The 26,783-nt window shown below is 41.2% G+C and overlaps 1 protein-coding gene across 1 annotated transcript in view; it reads right to left on the bottom strand.

The window, feature by feature from the left end:
* Positions 1-26,783, bottom strand: part of JARID2 (jumonji and AT-rich interaction domain containing 2) — a 211,095-nt gene that overhangs the window by 16,495 nt on the left and 167,817 nt on the right. Inside the window, exons 6-11 of the mRNA XM_066558193.1 lie at positions 19,481-19,710; positions 10,634-11,651; positions 6,211-6,713; positions 1,006-1,098; positions 449-567; positions 248-318 (exon numbers count right to left, since the gene is read on the bottom strand). Coding sequence (XP_066414290.1) covers positions 248-318; positions 449-567; positions 1,006-1,098; positions 6,211-6,713; positions 10,634-11,651; positions 19,481-19,710 — 2,034 coding nt within the window. The remainder of the gene's footprint in view (positions 1-247; positions 319-448; positions 568-1,005; positions 1,099-6,210; positions 6,714-10,633; positions 11,652-19,480; positions 19,711-26,783) is intronic.

Here is a 26,783-nt window from a genome sequence, read left to right as displayed (position 1 = left end):
GAACACTGACAGCCTGGCAAGAACAGCAAGGGATACTGAAGGCACAACTGGTTCCTCCCAGGAACAGGGTCTCAACTGTTCATTAATCCTTTATCTGCATGGCTGCCTTCACCCCTTTAAATAGCACCTCCTACATACAACTGTATATCTGCTCACTCAGCTGGGGAAGAGGGGGGCAGGAAGAGGGAGAGGCATTTGGTGCCCACAGCAGAGGACACTGACACCAGCAGAGAAGGGACTTGCTTACCAGGCACAGCACCAAGATGTCGCAGGATGGATCCTGTATTATTAGGAAGGACTGTGAGGTTCCACCCATGCCTGTTTGAGGGGTGACACAGAGGGAGACAGTCAGTGCACATTCCCAATGCCAGCACCTCCCGTGCCAAGCTGCCCTGCTGGGCTCTGCTCAGGAGTGAGTCAATAAAGAGGATGGATTTGGGGATCTTACCTTGAAAATGGTTCAGATTTTCCCACGGGAAAACCACTCCCGTGGGTGTTGGTATCTACTTTTCCACAATGCACTGCTACATGGCAATCTTTCTGTTCCACTATCCGCCAGTATTCTTGCTGTGGTAAGAGAAAGTAGTAATGCATTTTAAATTTGCTGAACAAGGTATCTCTCATTAAAATATAAACCCCAGAAATTTACAAGGCTTTCATGACCTCACTGTAATTCAACATAAACTATGGCTTAAAAATAAGTATATAAATAACTGGAAGTCACAATAAGGCAGGCAAAATTTAGATCCCCTTGGTTTCTGTATTTCAGCACATGTCAGATTAAGAATTCTTTCTCTTCCTCAGCTCATCAATACCTTTATTTAAAATGTTCAAAAATTTTTAAAAAGGAAGAATCAGCACCATGTCTATTTGACTATTTTTTTTTAAATTCTAAACTAGACAGCCTTAAACTGATTAGAGAAATGCTTGGAAATCAACTATCCTGAATCCCCATACTCAGTGCCCTGAAACAAAAACCTTTACCACCCCTTGCGCTGGCCTCACCTCTACTTCAGCTACTGTAGGCTCCTTTGTGAAGCACATGTTCATGATGTTTCTTGCTGTTCGGTAGAAGGTTGTTAAAGAAACAGACCTACCCTGTGGAAAAATAAAATAAAATTAAAAGTGAAAATGAAAAAACAAGCGTACTTTCCCCCATGCCCTCACTCTTTTCCTTACAGGCTCGATCCCAGATGACAAGAGAGGGAAAGAGGATGGGTCTAAAGCTCACTTTGTTGCTGAGATAAAATACCTCAGAGGATACAGAAATTCAATCACATGAACTTCCCAAACCCACCATGTAAAAAGGCCAACTGAATGTTCCCAGAAGGAACACTGCTTTGTCCAGCACAACACTTGGTGTTTGATAAATACAGAGGATGGACATGGCCCAGCTCCCCATGACAGGTTGCAATGAACCCAGCATGCAGCCAGTCAAAATTTACTTTATCCAGTAATGTACAGCAATTTACATTATCCAGGGACTATGTGGCCATGGTCTTATGTACAAGGAGCAGGTGCAAAAGACTTAGGAAATTCACGGAAATGCTCAGCATCAAACGTTGTATGTGGTGGAAGAGCGTCACAAAAAGCAGAGTTTGCCAGGATTACTGTAATCACTTGCTTTCAAAAACTAGTTATGCTCAATTCAATAAAAGCAGTCCAAATGCCAAGGAACCAAGACCTGTTATTACAAAGTTAGAAAAAGGAAAACACAGTAAAATTGCTGAATAAGTGATTGCATTCTTGGCACTGCTGCAGGAGCTGTACAAGAAGAGGCTCTGACTTGGTTTTCTGCTTGAGCTAGCCCAAAGTTTCCAGGCACCTGCTTTCCTGCACACCTACACCACCAGAAGCTCTGGTAAGCATCGTCCAATGGCTTTGGAGGCAAGAGCACGAGAACCCACTTGCTCCTTTTTCAGCCCTGACATCATGGTGTGCCCAGACAGGAACACCTCTGTTGCCTCCTCTGCTCCAGGGCAGAAGGAGGATGCTGGGAAGCTGCATGCCAGGAGAGCTGGCAGGCACCACACTTGGGCTGAGGGCACTGCTGCAGGCAGACACCAGCAGCACTCTGCAAACAGGGAGTGCAAAATGTCTGTGCCCCCTCACCAGATCCACTGCTCCTTCCCATTGTGCCCCCTGACTGCTCATCTGAGCAACCACAGGCTTAAAAACTCTGCATAAATGAGTTTTATTATTTGGACTGTTACCTTTCTAGTTTTTCAATTATGAAACAGATCTGCCAAACCACTTCAGCCTTTTCTTGTGTTTAATTTATTTAATAACTATGTCCAAGAGTAAACTAGAAAGAATATAAAAGCAGCTTTCCCCCACAGGCCAAGTCTATCACTCTGCTCATATGGTTGTAACGTTGTCACTTTTTAAATTGAATGCTGCATAATTAGCTTTAGCAAAAAAAAAGTTTGTGAAATGCCCAGGGCCTGGGGCACTCTGCTTCCCATAAACTTCAGAGCTGGATTCTCTGTGATCCAATAAGCAATTTCCTTCATCTTTTAATGCCCTTGTGAATGGTTTATTGTGGCAGCCTTTTACAACAAAACCTCTCATAAAGCGCAGGGCCCGCACCAAGGCACCGCCGCCACCGGCAGCAAACCAGCACTGCAGCAGCTGCCTCCTCTCAGGGCCCTGCCTCTTCCTCTCATCTTATGCAGAAAAACAAAATTAAGGCCTTATCTTCCAAGATTAGCCATGTCTTTCCATTTCTCCGATAGACAAGAAAGAAAATAGAAGTACAAAGCGAGCAAGAAAAAAGTAAGTGGAAAAGTGGAACACTTTAACCCTTTAAAATTGCATATACCCATTTCTTCCTCTGCCAAGAATTTGGTATCTTTTTAGTCTCCTAAAAACTGTAAAACAAATTAAATGGCTGAGGTTTGGTTTTTTCTTAAATCTGAGGAATCTTGTAACATTTTCTGATGACAACACAGAAAATAGTTTAAAATGTTTTAACGGAGCATTCTAACCAGAACACAAAATGAATTGCAGGGGAGCAAAATAACCTTTTAAACACCCTGAAAAGTATCTCAGCAGTTCAACAACTGTCCTAGGAGCTTCTAGGTACGAAGTAAAGTCTCTGTTTCTATGACAAGAAGAGAGGAAGGTTTAAGAAAAGAAATTCCTATTTCCTCCCCTGATTCTTCTCAGGTCTGATGCAGGGGCCATGAGAGCCAACCCAGGGGGAGCATCACCATCACCACCAACCCTGGAGGGAAGGCAGAGAGAAGGACACTGCAAAGCTATGAATGTTAAATACATTAAAGCAAACAAAAATATGAGCTGAAACCAGAGATTTCACAATAGCCACAGGTGGGAAGGAGGGTCTCCTGTTAAGTGGAGTATGAAAATGCCAAGTCTCTGGGTGAAGAGAGCTCAGCACAGGATTTCCAGGACTGTTTATGGGAGGGCTGGCAAAACTTGCATTGTGATTTCTTCTGTGTGTCCCTCTAATGAGTCTGCTAATATGCCTTCAGTTTGTTCTGTATGGAAATAACTGCTGCTTTCAGTCAGCACCAGTAAAGATTTTAAAAATATTTTCAGAGCTAAAACTGGGGAAAGAAATGTGAAAATCTTGCATCAGATGCTGCTTTGATGTCAGCAGTTTACTTCACACACTTAGAAATGACAACATTTTCATCGTCAGGTAGAAAAACCACTTATTTGGGAGTAAAGCAAGCAAGCACAGCAGGCTGCAGCACACACTTAAAAGCACAGCAGGCCTCACAGCCTGGGAAGGAGAGACACTGAAAATAATTTGGGAGTCCTGGCAGAAAGTCAGGCTAACACAAAGGAGATTGACTCTAACCTTGACATGTGATATGGTGGTAACTGCTCCTGGAAGACTGGATGTGTCTTGCTAAAAACAGCTCAAGCATGTGCTGGCTGCAGAAATTACTGTGAGAAATCCTAAATGTATGGCCTCTTCATAGTCTGAAGAATAGACTTTATGGCCTAAACTGGACTAAAGCCATATGATTCTGATGTGCTCCCTCTAGCCCTCAAGATATTGACCTGGGCATTTTTCACATACATGGGGGTTTGTTGTGGGTTTGGGGTTTTTTTTTGTTTTATGTGTGTTTTTCATTTTTTATTAGAATTAGCAATGTGCTCAATGTGCTTTAAAAAGGAACCATTACAATCCCATCATATGTGGAAACTGTAACATGAGGGCAGGTTCTGTTAATGAAATTCAAATTTTCTCAGGAAGATGTTATTAGGTAAAGAACACTCCCCCATCCACACAATCAGGATTAAAAGGCTTATTCCATTAAATGCCACCAAGCACTCTCTGCTTACAACTGATGCCAGTACCACATTCCCTCAGTCTTTTAAAGCCTAGTGATGAACTACAGCAATTTTACATCTTGTGGGCTACCCTGGTGCATCAAGCTTAATGCATAATTTCTGTGTCTTGAGGCTTGCTCTAAATGACATAACCAGTATTAATGCATCAGGCCTCCTACAGGGCTTTACCCTGAGTGCTGTGGAAATGAAGCTTCACTCCCCTCTCTGCACTCAGGCTGACCAGGTGTCTCACAGGGTGCTTCACAGCAGGGATCTCTCCAGAAATCCACCAGAGATTTGCTTCCCCCGGCCTTCCCCTCAGTCCATCACCTGTGACAGCAGCTCCCAGTCTCTGCACTAGAGAGAACGTGGGATGGGATCAAAACAGACACTTCCCAGTGTCTGGGAAGCTGCTGGTACCACAGTGGACAACCCAAGGCATTCTCTGAGTAGCTCCATGTGCTGCAGCTGCTTTAGTGGGTGGGGAGAGCCCCCACCCATGGGCTCAGTGATGCTCCTCTTTAACAGCCTCCATGCTCAGGACAGAAGTATTTCTACCTGCTATTGTCAGACTCGGGCTCTGATGCTGCCCCTACTGCCAGCGCTTTTTTTGGTCACCAAGCAGAAATTCTGGGAGCTCTCTGCCTTTTGGGGTAAAGGCCTGATCCTCATCAAACTCAGACTAGTTATACCAGCTACACTTGCCTTTTTTTTTTTTTTACTTCCTAAATCTCACAAATCCCAAACTTGCATTTTGAGTGATTTTGTATCTACTGAACTTTGAGTGGGACTTGCACAGGAAAAGAAAAAAAAAGGCACTCCGCCACTAAGTTTGAGGTTGTTCATGCAGCAGTCAGGGTAAGGTTTATCAAGTTTTTCATTTAACCATCATTAAGCACAGGATATTAAGCACAGAAATGCCACTTCACTATTCACAGAGTCATTAGATAAGCTTCTCTCCAAGGGCAGCATAGAAAAGAGATTGCTTTTCCAAGGTGGGATTGAGGCCAGAGTCCCCAGTAAAAAGAATTTTTGGGCTGACAAATCATAACAGGCTGCAAAAAGAAAACTGAAGCAGGCTTTTAAAGCCCAAGTCCTGAGCTCATGCAGTCCCTAAATAGCTCAACAATAAGTCATTTTGGGCTATCTGGCTTCATTTCCTGGTGATGGAAGTGAGATTGGAAGGGGAAGAACAGCATATTATTTACTGGGCACGGACACTCAATGCTATATTTCTCTCAGTGTGCAGCTACACCATTCAACTCAACTCAAAATTGCACTGTGAGCTGCAGCGCCAAGTCCTGCTCCAGAGCAGGAGACTGCCAAATAAAATACAGTGAAAGAGTCAGCATTCCTTTGTAAATGGTATGTGGAGGACTGAGCAGCCATGTGACTGTTAGTGCTGAGCAAAGTCTGGCATCGTGGATGAAAATATTGTTTGCATTTCAATTTGCCCTTTCTAAATGTAGTAGTATTTCCAGTAATGTTCGTTTTGATGTGCAGTACTACTTCACTCAACAAGAGATTTGCAAGAAGCAGGAATGAGAAAGCAGAACATTAATTTAAATGTCACTAGAAAATGAAAATAAAATCTGTGTCTGCAAGGATAATTGGGCAGAGGTATTCAGGGAGCCTCTCACAAGTAAATGAAGGGGGGCAGAGCCCAGTGCATCTTGTTATGACAGTAATACCTCCCAGCTTTTCCAGACATCCTGCAAGAACCAGGCACATCAGGATAAAGCCACCAGACTTCGTGGCCGTGAGAACCATGATACCTGCTGCCTCAGGAATGCCACTGCAACCCATCACAGCTCTCCCCAGGCAGCTGGGTGTGCACCCAGACACCACCCACACAACAGCATCACCAGCTCTACAGAACAGCTAGGGCAGAGCCAGCCTCATTACCTTGTATATACACTTGTGTAAGTCGCTAAGAACTCCCTCCTCCTCCTCCTCCTCGTCCTCCTTCGTGGTCTCCTTTTCCTGAGCAAAGAGCCGCCGCCTGCCTGTCTTCAGCGGGACATCGACCTCTTTTAACTTGTTGCGGAAGCCATTTTTGTGAACCACGCCATTGATGAGTCCATTTTTGGGCTCAAACCGGGGCAAGGAATGGAACTTGTAGGCATTCTCTGAATGTCCCTCCAAAGGTCCTTTCCTCTTCTCCAGGATTTCCTTTTCCAGCAAGACCTCCTTCTCCAGTTTCTTGTGCTCCTCAGGGGAGAGGGAGTCATAGGAGAGCAAGTACTGGCAGTAGGCTTCTTGAAGCTTGGCCAGCCTGTCCTGTGCAGTTTTGGGGATGCGCAGCATGTCTGCCAGCTTGTTCCATTTCTTGAGGTCAGTCACTTGCTGCATCCCCCCCATCTCGTTGATCAGCTGGACGAAGCAGGCCAGGTCGAGCTCGCAGCCTCCTGGGGTGCACACGTGCCAGGCAGCAGAGGAAGGGAAAGGGAAACACAGGAGTAGATTAGGATTAGATTAGCTGTGGGCAGTTCATGCCAAATGTGCTACCAGGCTGGGCACATGGGGGACGTGACAGCTCCAGGCACCTGGGAACCAGAGCAGAATTGTCCCTCTCTTGTATGCCTCCTGCTAAAGAGAGGCACATACAACTGTTTTGCCAGCTTAATTCATTCACAGGCCGTATTCTGCTACTTGCAGCAGCCTTCCCTACAGTTCTGTTTGCTCTCCTCCTTGAGTTTCATGCCCTTCTTTTCTCAGAGCACCCCAAGCTATCTCCTCAACATGCATCTGTGCCCTGGTCATTACCCAGTGGCTGGGCAGATGAGGGTTGCCCATCTCTAGAAGCCCACACACCCACACCCACCACCAGTCCCACATCCAAATATATTCCATTATACCAGGAATAAACAAAACCAGTGTCAAGCTGGGGTACTGGCCATCAGAAAGACAAATACCTATCCTTTCTGGAGGTGAAATAACAATTATCTAATATCTGCACAACACCTTGAATGAAGCTAGTATTTAAAAGGAGCACATTATTAATTTCACTACAGGCAATAAAATCCATATAAAAAACAAAGGGAGGCAAGGAGTTGTTTGGGGTTTGAGCCTGCAACTGCATAAAAAGTTCCAGACACATTATTCTTCCAGTCTGAGGCCATCCATATTTTATACTCCATTCTGGTTTTGTATGTTTTAAGATGACTAGCACATTTCACACTCCAGTCAAAAAAAAAAAAAAAATTACACAAACTGCAGCATAAAAAGCAGCCAAATGGATGAGGAACAATAAAAGAAACATCATAAATACTCTGAAAGCACAGAAGTAAATCATCAGTGGAAAGAGTGAAGAAACAGCCCGAAGACCACCTACAATTCAACAGGGTGCTGTTCAAGGGAAAAAGAGCATTAATACAAAACAAGCATCAACATCTCTGCCGCCACACTGTCTCCCCTTTGCCTTTGAGAGAAGTAAAGAATCATCATGCCATAGCCATTTCAGAGCACTCAGAAATGCTACTGCAACAGAGAAGGGCAAGAAGCAACATTATTGTAAATATTTACAGTAGGATGCACAGTTACATTCTCTTAAATCATCTTGCCATATTGCTTTTTTCAAACTACCCTGTGCTGTATTTATACTGCCCACACAGCACAAGGCAAAGGTGTCTGGCTGCAGACAAAACCAAGCATAAGGCTTTGAGTAGAATCTAAGGGTGGAGGCAGGACCACGAGGTAGCAAATTTATCCTATTTAGTACATTTGGGAATAGGGTGGTGGAGGTTTTAAAAAGGTCTTGAAGCTGAGAAAAAGTAAATACCATGGGGAGAAAAAACAAAATGAGTTTGGAAAGTTTTCTTTCTTTCCTCTTTAATCTTCCGTACATAACATAATAGAAACATAACTTTCAAGATGGCTTCTGTTACTTTTTTGGTCAGTGGTTTCTACATGCAAGCCACAAATAAGCTGAAGGTGGAATTCAAGAGATGGCTTTCCACGCCAACAGATTCAGCAATCTACATAAAGTTGGGTAACATACTCCAAACTTGGAAAGAACTGTGGCCCAAATTTACCATTATATGTTTTCTCCAGCACACACTCAGTTTAAGGTCCTAGTTTCAGCACTGTTGAAAATTCAATTTTCTCCTGCATCATGGAATGATCACTCATAATCACTCTGCAATATTAGAGCTTGAGTAGCACTTCATTCAACCAGAGCCTACAGCTAAGGTTTGCAAAATGCTCTCAATTATAATTCCATTTCACACAGTCATAACTTTTAGAAGCATTTATATCTCAGACTGATGTTTTCCAGGATCGACCTAAGCTTGCTGCTTAAACTTTCCTTGAAAGACTTAAAAAAAACAAAACAAACCAACAACAACAAAAAAAGGAGTCCTTTAAAAGCACCTATAGCAAAATGACTTAAATAGGAGATCTAGCACATTATGCAGTAGCAGTGTTTAACTTGTTTTTTTTAATTGCCTTAATTTTCCTCTAAGTTAGGAATACTTTTAAATTGCTTAGTGAGCAAGCTCATTTTAAAAATGAAAATTTTAAATCTTCAGGTATGCATTTAATACCAAAAGCTGGCACTACACAAGCCATTGGCAAAAGTCCCACTTACTTCAGTGGAAATGTGATTTGGCCTGGAGAGAAGGGCTATGTATGCATGTCTACTTAAATAAGTGTGCATTTATCACCACAGATTATTTTATATGTTTTCTGACAGAACCAACAGATTTTTCCTCTTTGTGCACTGATGATCTCCAGCTTCTTTTCTCCATTTTGTTTTTGATTTTAAACACAGGATAGGTAGGAAATTAACCACAGAAAGGATACATAGGATGTAAATTTGTAAGAGACCACTGTTTGCTCTGGTTATATGGCACCCAGCAGAATAGAAACCTTGACTATTCATTAGGCTCTTAGGTGCTTAAATAATACAAATAATTAACAGTAATGCCATCTTAATGCCGAGTTAAGGTATTTCATTAAAAAGTTAACATTGTTCCAGGAGCGTTAATCGAGCTGTCTTGCACATTTCCTTCTCTCTCTTGCCAATGTAAATGTAATTCATTATTCTTTTCCATTAGCATACAACCATTGCATACATTAGGCATACAAAATGTTCATTTATTGCTGCTTGAGTGATTTTAATTTTCAGATTTCCTTGAACGTTTTTGCATGGCTATTGCAATATAGTGCTAAGCTATCATTGCTCCTTCTTGAAATTTTGTTATTTCTCTGCTGTGCCCTGCATCAGTTTACCATAAAGTCTGCAATCATTTTGTGTGCTTTTATGCATTTTCCCTCACTTACCATATGTGATATAAAACAAAGTTTAAGAAGGAGGAGGCGGGGGAAGGAAGTGTTGTGAATTGTTTAAACAGAAAAGCGTCTCCTTTAATCCAACCAGCCCCGAAAGCTGCCTCGGGTTGGATAATGCCTCTAAGGCAAAAATCTAGCCTTGAGTTGCAACATGCAGGCTGGGGGAGCTTGTGACTCAAAACACCTCAAAAACAAAGGGAAGAACTTAGAAAAAATAAAAACACAGGTTTCTTACTATGTGGTGTCTGCAAAGGCAGTAGAGATGGAGGTAGCTCATCCAATAGTTCATTTGTATTCTGCTGTTGTCATGTTTTTACAAACTATTGTCACATTTTTGTCACGTGTCATATCTGACAGCAGACCATAAACCAAGAATTCTGTTAAATAAGTGATTCTCACTCAGGCATTAGCCCTGGCAGACACCTGCTGGGAGAAATAATGAAACCTCCATTTTGCAATCAACTACATTTTACTGCCTATTCTTGACACTTAATGGTTGTTAAATGTCAGCAGGTCACTGCGAATTTGTGATTTTAAGTGCCTGAGTACCTAAACACAAGTCAGTTCCGAGATATTTTCTTTCCCCTTTGGTTAAATGTTTTTAAAGGAAGAGGCGGGGAGAAAAATGCATTAAAGCCTGGCAGCATTGCAACCTGTTAGGAAAACATCTTTGGAAAGGTCCAAAAGATATTCTGAAACAACCTTCAAAACAAGGCTATCAATATACATAGTCATACAACCACATAAATAAACAGCAGGGAAAGAAGAAGATTCTGAAATCTGCAGACCAAGGTCCCACGGAGCAATTTCTTTTTCCTCTGGGTCAAACAGGGAGGAAAATGGCGATATAAAGTCACCCTGGAAGCTCTCTGACAACCTACCTGCATCGTGCCTGGCCAATGGAAAAAGAGAGAGATTCAGAGCTCTGCAGTGTTACCTGATCAGGGGTATGGTTAAGCATAAAGGCAAACAGAGCATAAAGTCTATACAGACACTCAGAAGCAGCAGCAAAAGGCCAAGGAATCACAGCCCTTACCTATGAGTGGGAGTTCATCCATGGTAATGCCCTGAGATTTGAGGTGCTTCTTGATACAGGCCAGCCGCTGCACGTTGGGTCCCCAGCGCCTGCCTAGCTTGTGTATGTGCTGAATCTGTGTCACAAACCGCATTTCATCGTTTAGCTTGCACTCAGGTCTCCAGTCTGGAGGAGGAATCACCCTGCACATCCCATACTTCTCTACCTGAGCTCGGACTGACTCAATGTATATCAGTGGGTCATGAAATTCCTTGGTGGAGGGCCTAAGGATGGGAATCTCCCCCAGCATCCCCCACCCAGACTTACTACTGCCCTTTTCGTGCTTTCCCATTGAGTCTTGTGGCTTGTGCAAGGACTCCGCTTGAGAGGTAGAACGATTTTCACAGGAGGCATTTTCAGTTTTGCCATGTGCTTGTTTCCCTGGCGTACTCTTTCCAGCAGTGGCTCTTTTTGGCCTATTCCTTTCCAAACTCTTCTCTGGCACTTCCTTTCTAAGGTGTCCATTGAGCAAAGGCTTTTCTACTGCTGCCTTTTTGCTGGCAGCTTCTGCCAAGTTGACGGCCCCTTTCATTCTCTTGGTGGGCGACTGTATTTTGTCCATGTGATTCGTCTCTTCCAGCCTCCTCTTCGAGTTGCGCAGCCCCTCCCTTAACTGTCTCCCCACCTCCTTAGTGCATGTCTTTTGGTTCAACTTGCCATTGACTTTTACACCATTAACAGCGGTATTGTTAGACTTGGATGCTCCAAGGGATAGCACCTGTTTGCGGGTTTTTGCATTGCTACTTTCTATTTTCCCTGAGATTGTGTGGTTGACAGGTGAACTGGGTTTGTGGTGATTTAGTTTGGTTTCCTTGACCAGTTCTTTCTTGGCTTTGGTGTATGTGACAGTTCCCTTTGTCACTGTTGCAGTGTACTTCACAGTTTTGGACGGTGAAGGTCTGACTTCTCTCATCTTTTTGGCACTGGCTGCATTTGCACTCGGAGATGACATTCGAGTGACCCCGTTGACTTTAGAAACCTGAATTGCCAGAAGTGTTGTAGGAGGAGCAGAAGGAAGGAAACACAAAATAGAAAAGTAAGTTAATAATGTGACCACTCAGCCTCAGTTTCCCATTTGCTGGGCAACCATTGTCTGCAGTCCTGACTTCTGGCCCCATCATACACATAATGGTTTGCACACAGGTAAGAGAGGGGACTAGGCATTTATAATAATGCCTATTATAATATATAATTTTTTTAAAAGTTTGTTGTTTTTTGTTTTTTGTTTTTTTTTAATTTACCAGAAATGCCCCAGTCTTGCTTTCACAGGGTACAAACCCTCTGACATTAGGAAGGGTGAGGTCCCTTGCTTGCACTACCCCTGTCCTTGTCTACCAGAAAGCTGTTACGGGATTACAAAACACAGACAGTCCAATTTACAAACTAGTACCTTCATAACCTCTTTTTCTGGCCCTCAAGACACTCTCTCTCTCCCCCACCAAAATTCCTTTACATGCACACACATTTCACTACTTCTTAGCAGACAAAATAGGCAGCATATATTATCTCCTCTAACTGACATCTACACATTTGCAAAAAACACATCAAGATTTAAATCAATTTACCTTCTATCCATGCATTCATATAAAAAGATATGTGGAACACATTATGCACCCAACAGATCAGCATGGCCATGAAGGATCCAGTCTGTCATACATATTAAATCGTGGACAGCATGTTGTTGCTGAAGTTGATAATTTGAAATAAAAGAAAATGTATACAGTAGTCCAATGTATTTTTTTTTAAGTTTGGTATCTGGGCAATGTTACTGACACATATTCTATTAGGTCATATTGTGTCAATGGAGCTTAGAAATGCTGAACTCTGCTGCTTTCTGTTAGACATTTAAATTGAGTTATGAGACTAGAATTTGTATTTTAACTACAAGATGTGTTAAAGACCAAAAGCAATCCCCATCTACAAAGTGAATTGAGACAGCTCAGCACTGCCAAAGCTAAACCCTGCTACTAAAAAAATGAAGTTCAAGTTCAAAACTCAAACAAATTTCAGCATTTACACAACTTTAAACACTGACTCCTCTCCTCCTTAAATGACTGTGAGCACAGAAAAACACATCCAAAAGTCAGAAACATTGATAAAAGTGCTCAAAGTGAAAGCATACAGTACAATCACCCCTTATCAGCACTCAGGTGAGTAAAACCACTTCCTGCAGAGTTGTAATACTTTCTCCTGTAGGACTTTGAAATCCTTGCCAAATCAGCAAGCATGGCAGCTTCTCTCAAATAAATGCAAGAACTGCAGTCACTTACATAATAAAGATAACATCTAATAGGGATCAAATAGAGGCAGAAAATACTGTGCTATGGTCTTGCAAGCAGTGACTTGTGGAAGGGGAACTGGAACCTCAAGATTCTGCCTACACACACATACATGTGTGTGTTTGTGAGTATGTTCATGCACATTTCCTCCTCTGTACTCTAGAAACTGGAGCAGGAGTAATGATCTTCTAAAAGCCATCCATATTCTTGTCCTTCCTGTGCTTGAGAGGCAGAAACACTTAAGGAAAATCCAGTTAACTGATGACATGAGGTTTTACCTTGAGCTTTTCAAAGATGTATGAGGTATCATCTGGAAAGCAAACACTTGCAAACAGAAATGCATTTACCCATTTCCCTTCAAATTTAAGCAGTACTCTCTATTTGAAATGCAGGCTCAGATTGAACTCTTACAGCACTTCTTCATACTGCAGAACAGACATGGGTAGAGAGCTGCTGAGACACTCTCTTGCCTGCAGCAGTAACAAGAAGTGTTGAACATCCCTGGATTTATAAATAGCTAGGAACAATGATTAAAGATTTTACCTAGACTAATAAAGAAGAATTGATGGAGAACTGGAAGGTAATCTGGGTGACAGTGACCATGAAATGGGTTTTCATTTCTAAGATGTGACAACAGTAGAGAAAGGACAACAGACTTTGAAAAAAATGAAAAAAAGGAACAAAAAGCCCCCAGAAGCAAAACAAAAGAAAAGAAAAATTCACCTGAAAAAATCCGAACCAAAGCAATTTCTACTTAGAGGAAAGGTAAAAAGCACAGGCCATTATGGCTGTTCACAAAGTTCTCTAATGACTGGAAAATTAGAAAATGATCACAGTAGGAAGTTGTAACACAATTATGGGACTATGGGCAAATATAGAAAAAGAAAAAGCATATATTAAAATCAGAAAGGCCAAGGAGCTAAAGGAACTTCAGTTAGCAAGAAACTAAAACAGAAAAAAAATATATAAATGCCTTAAAAATACAAGATAACAAACAATGGAAGAGATAAAGCACCACACAAGGAAGGAAAACAAATAGCCTGACTAAAATGTTCCTGCTTCTTTTGCATTAACCTTCACAGAAGTGCCACTGACTGAATATTTATCAGGTATAGAACATAATCCATTTCAGCAAAAAGGCTAGGATAGGAACCCCAGTAAGGTGGAAGGTACATGAATGACTTAGGGCATGGCTCCTGGAAATAAGTTAGGGTAGACAGAGAGTCTACCTAATTTCCAATCCTAAAATAATTTTGGAACAAATCATCAAACAGTTAATTTGCAAACACACAAATGATTACAAAATAATGTTAAAAATAAACCAACAAAATCTACCCAGGTTTTTGTCAAATAGCAAATCTATCAAATTTAATCACCTTCCAACAGACACCTGGCTGAGCAGGTAAAGAAGCATCTCTGCTGCAGCAGGATTCCAGTCACTGTCCCCTGGAACATTCCATCAAACTCCTCAGACACATCCCAGACATAATTACTCTAAAGTGGGGTCATGAGGGACTAAATAAAGTCATCCTCAAGAAAAGTTTTCATTGCTATAGTTTACTGTTGTCCTAGGAGGACACTTCATGTATCTTTCTGCGGGGACTTGGCTTTCCCTTGGTTCTACCAAGTATTTTCATTATTGTAAAATAGTGAAACACACCTGGAAGGAAGAGGCTGTAATCACTCACAGGACAAGATCAAAACCTTGAAGAACCTATTTCAGAACATTTCTACAGTAAGAGGAAGCGCTATATTTAGGAGGCACAAATCATATACATGTAGGGGAAGAATAACATTTGGGGACTGCAGTGAGCTGCAAAATGCAATGGCAATACAAAGCACACAAATCACTTTCTGAGACCTATCATTAAGGATGTTGAAAGTAAAGGGTAGGAGCACAGGCTTTTCCTAAGGAGAGCTGGACCCAGCGCTGGGGCCATACTGTGAGAAAAATTTAGATAGAGAAGAAAGTCTAAGAGAACACGAAGTGTTCAGGTATTTGGAAAATAAGATTGTTGCTGAAAAGCCAAAGGAGCTGGTCTTACTCTGAAAGAGATGACAATGGGACAACTCTGTAACAGTATTCTGATGCAGAAGGAGCTCCTCTGAAAAGAGAAAGTAAATGCTCTCTCTATGTTCACTGGGAAAAGCAGGAGGAAAAAAAATCTCATTAAATGTCTACAATGATCTGAGGCACACCTAGGAAAACTTGCTCATTAGTAGAAAAGGAAAACATTGGAAGAAGCTGTCAATGGATATTGTGGAGTCTCCTCTACAGGAGGTTTTCAGAAGGTTTCAGGAGGCTATAGCTGGATTATTGTGCTGTCAGGTATAATCAAGACAAAACCTCAGTGTGAGCAGTCAGGCTGCATGGAGGCACCTTGTCATTCCAGCCTGCTGATGATTTTTTCTGAGGAAATTGTGACCAGAACTCTGAAGGGCCACTTGGGGCATTCCTGCAGCAAGGCCTTGTGACACAGGGGCTGAGAACAGAAAAGTGCTGATGGAAAAAGGCAAATACCCTCACAGCTTCTATTCAAAGCAAAACATGTCATGAGCACCATCAGCTTTAAGACAGAACCTCCAATCTTAGACGGTAAGCACAATATTTTGAATTTTTATTCAAACTTATCATGGAGTCCAACCATTAACCCAGCACTGCCAAACCCACCACTAAATCATGTCCTTAAGTGCCACACCAACAGGTCTGTTAAATACCTCCAGGGATGGTGACTCAATCACTTCCCTGGGCAGGCCATTGTAATACCTGCCCCCCCAATCCCCCATTTTCTGCAAAGAAATTTATCCTAATACCCAGTCTAAACCTACCCTGGTGCAACTTGAGGCCATTTTGTCTGGTCCTATCTCTTGTCAACAAGAGATAGGACCAGACCCCCAACCTGGCTACAGTCTCCTTTCAGGCAGTTGTGGAACACAATAAACTCACCCCTGAACCCCGTTTTTTCCAGATTCAACAGCCCCAGCTCCCTCAGCTGCTCCTCACCAGGCTTGTGCTCCAGACCCTTCCCCAGCTCCGTTTCCATTCTCTGGACACACACCAGCCCCTCAATGTCTTCGTTGTGGTGAGGGGCCCAAAACTGAACACAGCACTCAATCTGTGGCCTGACCAGGGCTGAGTACAGGGGACAATCACTGCCCTGCTCCTGCTGGCCACTCTATACACACACAGGTATCATCCTGGCTGGTACAGGCCAGGATGCTGTTGTTGGCCTTTTGGTCACCTGGGCACAGACTGGCTCTTGTTCAGCCATTGTTAACTAGTAACCCCAGGTCTTTTTCTGCTAGGCAGCTTTCTTGCCTCTCCAGATCCCTCTGCAGAACCTTTCTACCCTCAGCAAAATATTCCTGCCCAACTTGGTGTTGTGTGTGAAGTGACTGAGGGTGTCCTCAATCCCCTTGCCCAGGTCATTGATGAAGATGTTAAGCAGGACTGGCCCCAACACTGAGCCCTGGGGAGCACCATGGGTGTCCAGCTGCCAACTGCATCTGACTCCATTCACCAGCACTCTCTGGGCCCAGCCATCCAGACAGTTTTTAACTTAGCAAAGAGTGCACCCATCCAAGCTTGACCAGCCTGTTTCTCCAGCAAAATGTGTGGGAGGTGGTGTCAAAGGCGTTACTGAAGTCCAGGGGACAACATCCACAGCCTTTCATTCATCAACTAAGTGTGTCCCCTAGTAGGAATAAAGTGACTGATATTAGCTGTACATGATGTAAAGTCTTGAGCCAAAAGGTGAAACTAAGGATATGAATAATCTCATCTTTGCTTTTCACCTATGTTCCTAGTTTTGCTGACATCTTCAGACCACTCTTTTCTCTTCTTCACTGAACACTTGCCCTGGAGTAAAACATATTATGATAGATTTCATATTTTTCTTTTCTTTATTATTAAAAAAAAAAAAAACAACAACAACAAAAAAAACGGGACCAGCACTGTCTTGCAGCAATTGGTTTGTTATATTTGAACTGGTCTACGTACACACCTCTGCATAGCATCTAGGATTCAGCCTCCAAAACCATACACAAAAAAATAAACAACCTGCTAGACAGCAACCACAGTGATAAGAGCAACATTAGCAACACCGAGAACAGTTTTGGTACCAAACAAATCCAAGTTATGCAACTGATTTGAATTCATTCATAAAAACATTTCTGTGCTTAGGAGTTGTGCAGAGGTAAATTACCATATTAGGCCAAGAGAGGGCCCCATTGAACTACATTTCCTTTGCTCACAACCCTTTAAAGTAGGAAGACTTTGAAAGATGGCAAAGGAGAAAGCAAAAGAGATAAGGAACCTGTGACAAGTGCAAGGGCACACCAGAAGAAGAAAGACATCAAAACAGAAAATGAGTAAAAAAGAAAGTCTCTAGCATTTTCTAGTGTTATACCTTTATTTTCTGTAAGACTTAACAAAACAAAAACACACAAAAATAAACCATGCAAATGCAGTGATCAAGGAGCAAATAAATAGTGGAAGAAGGAAGAACATGTGGCTGACACCCTGGGAGAAAAATCTCCTTTAGGAAAATGCTGAAAAAGTCAAAGACTCATGACAACAGAGAGAAATTTAGCAATGTCCCATAACTGGTAAGTCTAGGGTTGTATACAAAACTAAGGCTTTCTGTCAGGCAAAACATATAATCCACCTTTAATTAGCAAGAGTCATATTTTCATTAAAATTTGCAAGAAAGTACTAATGCTACTGTGGGCTGCAGAAGAAAATTCAGGTGTCTAATCATTTCTTAGGAAGAAAAAAAAAGAAAACCCACATCATCTTGACTTAAACCTCCCCTTATTTTCTGAAGGGGACCACCCTTGCTGATGTGTCCATGTGGTGTGACTGCTGCTTGTACGGCATTGCTTTATATTTTTCTCCATTGTGTGTCACACAATCAAAAACATTTAATACTCTATGAAGCAAAACCACTTGGATTGTGGACAAAACTGTTCTACACTTGTCTTTTTCCTTTCAGAGCTACCTTCAGAAGAGGCAGCAGTTGACTTTCACAAAAGTTTTAGCCAACCAATCTCTGATGATACAATTTTAAAGCATTTCACACCAGTGTTCCAGTAGGTTAAAAGAATTAAGAACTGCATTCTTATGTTTTGGGAACTTGTTCAAAACCATGAGCTCATGACAGAGCATGTCACAGCAAGGACCGTAAGATACTGGTAATCACAAAAAAAAAATTCAAAAGGATGCAAAAGAAGGCAGACAATCACACTGATGCTTAGATAGGGACAAATTGCCATGGTGGAATAAAGAATTGACATTTTAGAGAGGCACATACACACTGTGAATAGCCTTCTGGATCTCAAATCTGATTTAGAAGGTAATACAAATTTGGTGGAGGCATTTCAGGTGAACTTAAACCACCACTGAAACACACAGCATTAAAGATTTCTTCAGCAAGAGCATCACTGCTTTTCTTTTTGCCATTTTTAATTTCCAAGCCTGCGACTCAGAGGTGTCATTCAAAGGCCTTGACAGCCCTCTACAAGATGGCAATTCCAGCTCCACTGAAGACCAGGTCAGACCACTTAGAAGAAAAATCTTTAGGTGCCAGCAAGTAAAGACTGTCTCAAATCAGTCCATTGAGAATTCATCACTGCAAAACAACCGACCAACAACCAACCAAAAAAAACCAAACCAGAACAAACCAAACAAAAACCACCACAACAACAAAACTAACAACTAAAACCCTCCAAAAAAAAACCCCAAACAAACCAACAAAAAAACCTCACCCACCACCAACCAAATCAACATCCCTTGCTCCCCCCCTCCCCTCAAAAACCCCCAAAAGGCTAAAGTGCAGCAAGCTTTCTGTACTGCACTGTCCTGGTGCAGGTACTCTGTTAACCCAGCCCCAGCCTGGATAAGGACAGTCACAAGCACTGGAAGACTGGTCTGCTAAACTTCCACACCTGAATTGAAGTTAGGTTGAAACAAATCTCTTGCTGAATTTTTTTGCTAACTTTTAACCCAGTAACATGGAACTCTAAAAACATCTCCCACCAGGTACCTTCATTGTGAATGAGGGAATATTTTGGAGCATCTTGTTTATGCATCAGAAAAAAATTTTTCCCAGGCTCTGAGGTTTGTGCTGCCCCTGTGCAAACCAAGACACCTGAGTGTAATGTCAGGTTCTCCACAGCACCCGTGAGATAAGCCACACAGATCAGCTCCTTCTTCCATGTGCTGCCAGCCTTGGCAGTGTCAGCACAGAGTGCCACTCAGAAAGGTTTCATAAGCAGCAATGTGAACTTTATTCCTTCATATGAAAATACCAGATAATAAAAAGGGTTGTAAAGCATGCTCTATATGGACTTCCCATGTATCAATTTTTCTTTTTTCCTTTTTTTAATCACTGAAAATTAACTCCCTGCTGCTCCAGAGGATTCTTTTAAGGATTGCCACGTTCGATCTACACCAAGCAGTGAAAAAAGGAGCTTAGAACCTTAAAAGCCTTTTTTTCCCATGTGTCCACAGCAGAGAACAACTTATTACCTGTTTCCTTAAGTCCTGAGCCGATCTGTGAAGAGTGTGGTGATTGTTAGCCGTGAGCCCTTTCGTAGAGGAGCCAGTGTTTGTAGTAGCGTGGTGATTAGCAGCAGCCTGGTCTTTTCGACTCTCAGCCTTATGTTCGCTGTTCCTCTCCTTCCCTGGGGTGGCCTCTTTGCTTTTGTGTTTCTGAGCAGGTTCTTTCTCCTTCGATGATTTGCTGGACCCATTGAAAACTGAGAAGAGAGAAAATCAGGTTATTAAGGGGGAAAAAAAAGAAAAGAAAAAGTATGCAAGACCAAACACTTCATTCAAAAAATCGCAATTTTCTCTGCTCTCAGTATTGGATATTTAGTGAATGCCTTCGTACATCTGAAGTTAAATCAAAATAGAAATAGCACTATTTTGCATATTTCTTTACATGAACAGATTTACTACAGTATTTTCTCTGCTTGTTAGCACACATTATCTTCAATATCCAAATTAAAACATACAAGGTATATTACTGTTTTGACTGACCTAGATTTAGAATTATGAGTTTGATTTTTACTTATGACAGTTTTAATATATTTTTTTGCTCTTGCAGTGAGGGAATTCTAAACATAACCTAAACAGAAAAAAGGCTTATTTTTATACCAATGTAGAAGAAAGGAGACGTTCCATGAAAAAGCATGTTTTGTTTTCATCAGTACCCGAACTGCTGAATCAAACTGACAGCAGTTTGCCTATAGCAGACAAGCTGCAAATAGAAAAAGGTACTTCTGCAAAGAAAGGAAAATACTAAAACCATTTTGGAACACGTGACATGAAGTAACACTGGGACCTATGCTGAGCTCCATAACCTTATAATGAAGGGATAAGAAAGTGCGGAACAGACACCTTTTTTTTTGTACAATAAATATTATGTGAATGTATACAAATAAGTTTTGTTCCTGTCTCTCTGCTGAATTTATTTAAGAAGAGTCACTGGTCTTCTGTTGTCAGGGAACATGGAAAGCTGAAGCTAAAACAAAAAATCACATCACATTTCTCTGTTTGTTCATCAGAAATGTGCTGAATTCATGTCAGTGATGCACCCTCTTCAGTGGAGCACTTGACAGAGGTTCCCAAGACCTGTGATCCAACATCCACAATGGCAAATGCCCTCCGGCCTTTTGCTCTTAATTTCTACCCCTGTCTTTCTTTGACATGGTTTAGGAAAGGATGCAAACAAGAAACTTCATAAATACTTAATAGCACAACTATGTGAACATTTTATTTATTACACACAACATACACCATCTGTTTGTGAATAGTAACTAAATGCACAAAGTTACTGTTTTCTTGTGAAATGAAAACCTTCTTTTGTCACTAAAGGTGATATTCCTACAACACACACCTTATCTAAGAGTTGTGAAGTTTAGCTATCTCTACAGATGTACAGTTTTAACAGTAGGAGCAGCAGTAAGAGTAGTAATAAAAACCACAATCCTGCTGGACAGAAGAGAGGCAGCTAAGCTGCTTTTGAGGCCACTCTACCTCCAAACCTTCCCAAGCAGCTATCCAGCTTCCTGGAGCCAGAACTCCAGCAAACTGTTGACAAATTTAATTTTCAGGTCACTTATCATATTTTCAGTTCCCTTATCATATTCAGTCAGTCATAAGTGTTGAAGCAGATTACGTAAAAAAGGAAAAATCTGTGATTGTTTTTCCTCCTCTCTTCCTTCCCACTTGCATAAATAAGTAAGAATGAGAAAAAAGCTGTCAGCAGTGGAGTCACCACAAATTTCTCCATGGTTCTGTCACTCCTGAGCTCAGGAGCAACTGGTGCTGCCCCAGCCAGCCAAGGATTTCTCAGTGATTTCTTCAAAAAATCACGTAACCCTTTGTGTCTCATTTCCAGTGATGGAACTGATAATAATTGCCAACCCCTCTCTGGAAGTTCATGACAATACATTCATCCTCCTTTGGAAGGAATTCTCACATCAGAAGGATACTGTGCACTACAGAGGCACAAAGCATGACTATTTATTTTTAATAAGACATAGCACAACCAACCAATGGCAGCCTTGTTCATATGTATTTTATCATTTAGAGTGACATCTTCCTTTGAAAGGAACAAATCGTATGTACTGATCTGCTCCTACAGAAACATTCAAAGTCAGAGAGATTAATTTTCTATGATCAGCTGCCCCTTTAAAAATCGAAGATAACTAAAACAGAAAACACAGCCAAAAAGCCAAATTGTGCACTTCTTGGGTTCACAAAAAAAAAAAAAAAAAAAAAAAAAGAGCAAACACGACAAGGTATATTTTATATGCAACAGCTCATTAAATTTAAGTGTCGTGGGAACCCTGCCAGTTTTACCCTCTGAGTAATTATCTTTTGTCTTAATTTGTAAGATTCTTGAAAGGGAGAAGAGAGATACAGGAGGAAAAAAATGTTCAGTCTCACAGGAAAAGCTTAAAAAGCTAGTGTCTGAAAACACAACAAAGGGAGATGTAGAGGCAAAACAGTTTTTGCCACACTGTCTTCCAGTTAAACAGTAGATGGTATCAGTTTCTATAAAAATCAGTATTTGTTTCTCGCAACACCTAGATTACTGTTATATCCAGCTACTTTATATTTAGCTATAAAGCCTTTCTGCAATAGTAAGTTCTGAAAAATTCACAAACATACACATCATTCACAAACATTCAAATCATGTGAGTAACTATCTAACTAAATGTTAACTTGATTAATTACAAAATGCTACCCCAAGCCAAGCATTTAGGGGCAGAAAAAACCCCTGAGACTACAATTTTCCTCCCATCTCACTAAAAATGGCATTCTCCTTCATGTCTGCCAACTCCTAAATATTTCTGATACATTCAGAAAATCAGGAAAGGTGTGTACGCTTTACGAACCCCTGAGAGGTGTGTTCCAGGAAAATCTCCCATGTTGGAAATAAGTCTGACATGCCAATATCCAATGTTCTGTTCCCATTCACTTTAGTTCCTTGCTAAAGAGCAGTCAATAAAGGTTTCACTTTATTTATTGCTTGAAGCAATAATTTCACTAAAAGATAGAAAGACATAAAACCAAGTCCAACCTACACTAGTGGTGGAACTTGCATTCCTGTAGTCTTGAATTATGATTATTTTATATATATTTTATATATATATTTTATATACAGCTACCTTACTCTATATTTCCAGAACAGCTTTTAGTTAAAGGTAAGAAGCACTACTAACAAGTAATTAAGAGTGTAAGTAAGTTATTAGTGTTCAGACACTCCAGATAGAATAAATGGGTATCATTATACTTGTATCCATTTGAATGCTTATTCTCAAAATGCTGTGTCCTCCAAAGCTATTATTATTATTAAACTGAAACAATAAGAGTCCCACAGTGAAATACTTGTGGGTCTTTTGGTTAGCAGGGACGATCAAATGCAAAGAAACTGAACCACTACATTCAAAACTCACAAGCACTAGGGGTTTTAAAACCACTGATATAATTTATGGCAGCAGAACAAAACCTTATGGCAGGCATGATCCCCACAGATGCATCACAGTGCTCCCTGCATCGGGGGAACCAGACCCTGGGCACCAAGATTCACACAGGATCCTGTACTGGGACTCTGGGGTATCTCATTTGAAACTGTAATAAAGAATCCCTGCACAAACCAATGCAAACTGTGCAAATTGTGCCTCTATTAGGTGCAGCTATAATAACGTCTAAAAAAATTTTTTGTCAAGTAAAGCCTCAGATGTGCTTGATTACTACAGATTAACTAAGCCTTTACTACAGGAATTGAAACAGTAGTGGGTGATAAACATAATGTGTTTTCAGCAATTTTTGGAAGTATTCCTACAAATTAATTTGCACACAAACATTTCACAGGATCCAGCCAGCCATTCAGAAGCTAATTTATAATATGCACAATAATCAGACTTTCACTGTGGAGGCAGCAGAATTACTGGATTGGGTTCAGTCAGCTATTGACTCTGTGGACAAAGCTTTGTTTCCCAAGCTTTCCTGGAGGTTATTCTTGCACCTGATATGCTTTATACTTGAGATAACTGGGGAGGTTTAATATGGACTGCAGACTACAGAACCCTTTTGCTGTGTGCCAGTGGCTGGGAGATGAAGGCATGGACCATACACATACACACGTGCTGCATGTTGCACTGCATAAAGCAAGTGATTGCACATTCATAAAACCATCCAGAAAATAGAGGGGAGATAGAAGTGAAAGGGAGAAGTTTTGTTTTTAGAAGGAGAAAAGGGAGCCTTGCCAATATTGTGAACCCGAGCCAGCTATTCCCGTGCAAGCCTCATGTTGTTACATACATCATGTTTGGGAAGAGATGTAGTATTAATCAACTTTTTGGCATGAAGTATCCATTACTGTACAAAAACATTCTTGCTCTGGCTTTAATTCAGTTCTAAGTCACTGTGAAAACATTTACGTGGCTCTCAAACTGTGTTAAAGGACCCAGGCAATAATTCTTTTCCCCTCCCAGAGGAACTAAAACAACCTTATACTTCCATAAAACACAGTATTTTAATACTGCCAATTGTTTTCCTTAAATGTTGGGTATGTTCTGACTTCCATAAATCATTTCCAGGGATAGAAGCTGTCTTCTGGAACCCCCCAACATGCTCTGCCTACTCAGAGTCAGGAGCAAAGGTGTACTTCAGAAGAAAAGGCCAGCACCACATCATATGAAAACATGTGGTATTGCTCTTTCTGCACTTCCCAAGACCTAATGCAACACCACTCAATTTCTCAGTGAACGACACTGCATGAAAATTTCCATAGCTGCATGCTAGCAGGAGTCAAAGAGGAGAGCCATGGCAGAGGGGTAACACTGAATTCGTTTTTTGACACCATCAATAACACAGCTCAAGCCCTGCACGCACAGGAATATATTGGGCCACCGGGAGAAGCGTTATTGGTATGAGACACCGCGCCACCGCTTGCAAAAATTCAATACCAAGTGTCTCGTCTCAGCACAAATTCATTACTCTCACCTAACCATTACGACACAAACAACATCAAAAGGGTCACTCACTAAGCAGCAAGTCCATACAAGAAGTGTCTGTCTGTTATCACGAGTCTCACACCAGGATAACAATTCAATTTTTTTTTTTTTTGAGCAACTTCCAGCTCCCCTATTCTTCTCCACAGGTCATACATCTCGCTACTGAAAATCCGCAAATCCCCAAATGTGTTGTGCCTGATTTGCATATTTAAGTATGCAAATTACTGCAAACCGGGTAATTTTCGTGTTACATATTTTTGCAGAAAAATTAAATGTGCAAAAATGTTTATTGCAACAATTACTGGTTCCATGGTCTTTCAACAAAAGGCTGTAAATCATCAAAATAATTGCCTACCCATTAACTATTGCAGCACTCTGCCTGAAATTTTCTCATTCTTTAAAATATATTTTTCTTCTAAATGTTTACCTCTTCAGGATTAGTTTAACTAAAAATTATGTAAAAGCCTAAGGCTCTGTCTCATGTACCCACTCACAAATACCAAATTTAGTTAAAACCAAAACTAAATAAAGAACTCCAACCATAAATCAGAATTTTCTCACAGCACACTCGAACAGTAATGTATGTAAAAGATGTGCCATTCAAGCCCGAGATACACAAATGCTGCATTGAACTATAGCCTGAAATAAGAAAAAAGCAGTCTACGATCTTTTCCTGCATCATCTCTGTACTGCTACACATGTAAGGAAATTACTCTGCTAAATTATCCATTGCAAATTGAGAAGTGAAATGTTCTGTGTTTCTGGTAAGCGAGTAGGACAGCACTGAAGCAGAGTATAGTGTTTCTAGCAATACTTGCTTACTATGCACTACTGCCAGGTCTGTTTTGAAATTTAAGCCCCAAGCGAGAAAAAAAAAAGAAGCATCTCTACAATTTTCTCCCCTGCTCATTTCAGGCAAAAGGCATACAGAGCAGTTTTTATCTCGTCATGTTAACAAAACACAGCATGATCCAGCAACCATTTCTGACCCTGTAGGTTTTGCTGGCACACTGAACCTGGGTTAACTCCCACTAAGGACACCGGACCCGCCCTTCATGAAGAAGTTTGGTTAAAAATAATGATGGTTAATTCTGTTTTCCTAAAAGTAGATTAGAACTTAATTGTCTGTCTCTGGCATCCAGAGACAACAGGACATTCCCAGGTATGCTGGCCCAGATGTGCATTCCTCTCCACCCTTGAGCTGCTGGGCTGGTGTGAGAGATATCTAATTCTCCAATCATTCTTCCTGAGAAAATTAGCCAACCATTATTAGAGGACCCACAGCCTGCTGCATGCAATGTCTAAGTTGCTACACAGCTATATTTGCGTATGCTGCTCCTCCTGAGGCACTTTTCCAGCCCACAAGCCCTTTCAAGTAGAGTAATGCCTATCCTCCTCTGCTCCTGAGATGGCACTGATAACCCAACAACTTCCCAGCTCCACCTTCCAGCTCTCTATCACAGCCTGCCTTGCAAAACACCTGGCACTTGCAAACATTTTTCTTCAGGAGCCAGAGAAAACCTTCCATTGTGCCACAGAATGAAATCAAACTAGAATTTATTTAGTTGCAAGGAATTCAAAGAATTAGGTTTAAAGGAACAAAGACCTAAGCCTACTCTCTTACCTACAACTTGGAATTTCCTCTGAGCAGCAGGGAGATGCAATTTAGACCCAATATCTCCCTGGAAAGACTTGCACACTACCTTTTACACACTCCCATGAATGCAGGGAATAAACATTTCTCCTGCCAAGCATTTCACTTGCTCTTTTACAGCTGGATGTGTGTGCAGCACATCAGCAGCACTAGGAAAGGAGGGTGAAAAGGTAACAATTTGATTTTTTAAATGTATCTGCGTAAGCAGTAAGGTTGGAAGGCAACAAGTCAGTTGAGCCAATTATTTAATCTTGTGCCGCAAGCTATGCCACGTGCTATACGTGCTTCCCATTGCCACTGAGGCACTCTAGATTGAGTCAGCTCTCCAAAAGGTGGCTCAACAGGCTCAGTTATAACAAATAGTTTGGTGTACAACCTTAATAATACCCCATATTGGCGACAGAAGAGGATATTGACAAATGACTTCGCCCAGAAAAATTGTTGGCCCCTACTGAGCAGAAAGCAATCATTTGACACTGTCTAATGACATTAATCAAGCTCTGAACTTTTGTTGTTGTATGTCATAGCAAATGCTTAGCATTTTCAGGTCCAAAGTGCTTGAGTAGACATTGTATATTAAAAACAAAAGACTTTAATTCATTAAAAATAGACTCTCACGCTAGATTAAGTTCATTTGCTGCACCCG

Source organism: Molothrus aeneus, chromosome 1 (assembly GCF_037042795.1).
Source record: "Molothrus aeneus isolate 106 chromosome 1, BPBGC_Maene_1.0, whole genome shotgun sequence".
Classification (NCBI taxonomy): Eukaryota; Metazoa; Chordata; class Aves; order Passeriformes; family Icteridae; genus Molothrus; species Molothrus aeneus.
This window is presented reverse-complemented; position numbering and strand designations above follow the sequence as displayed.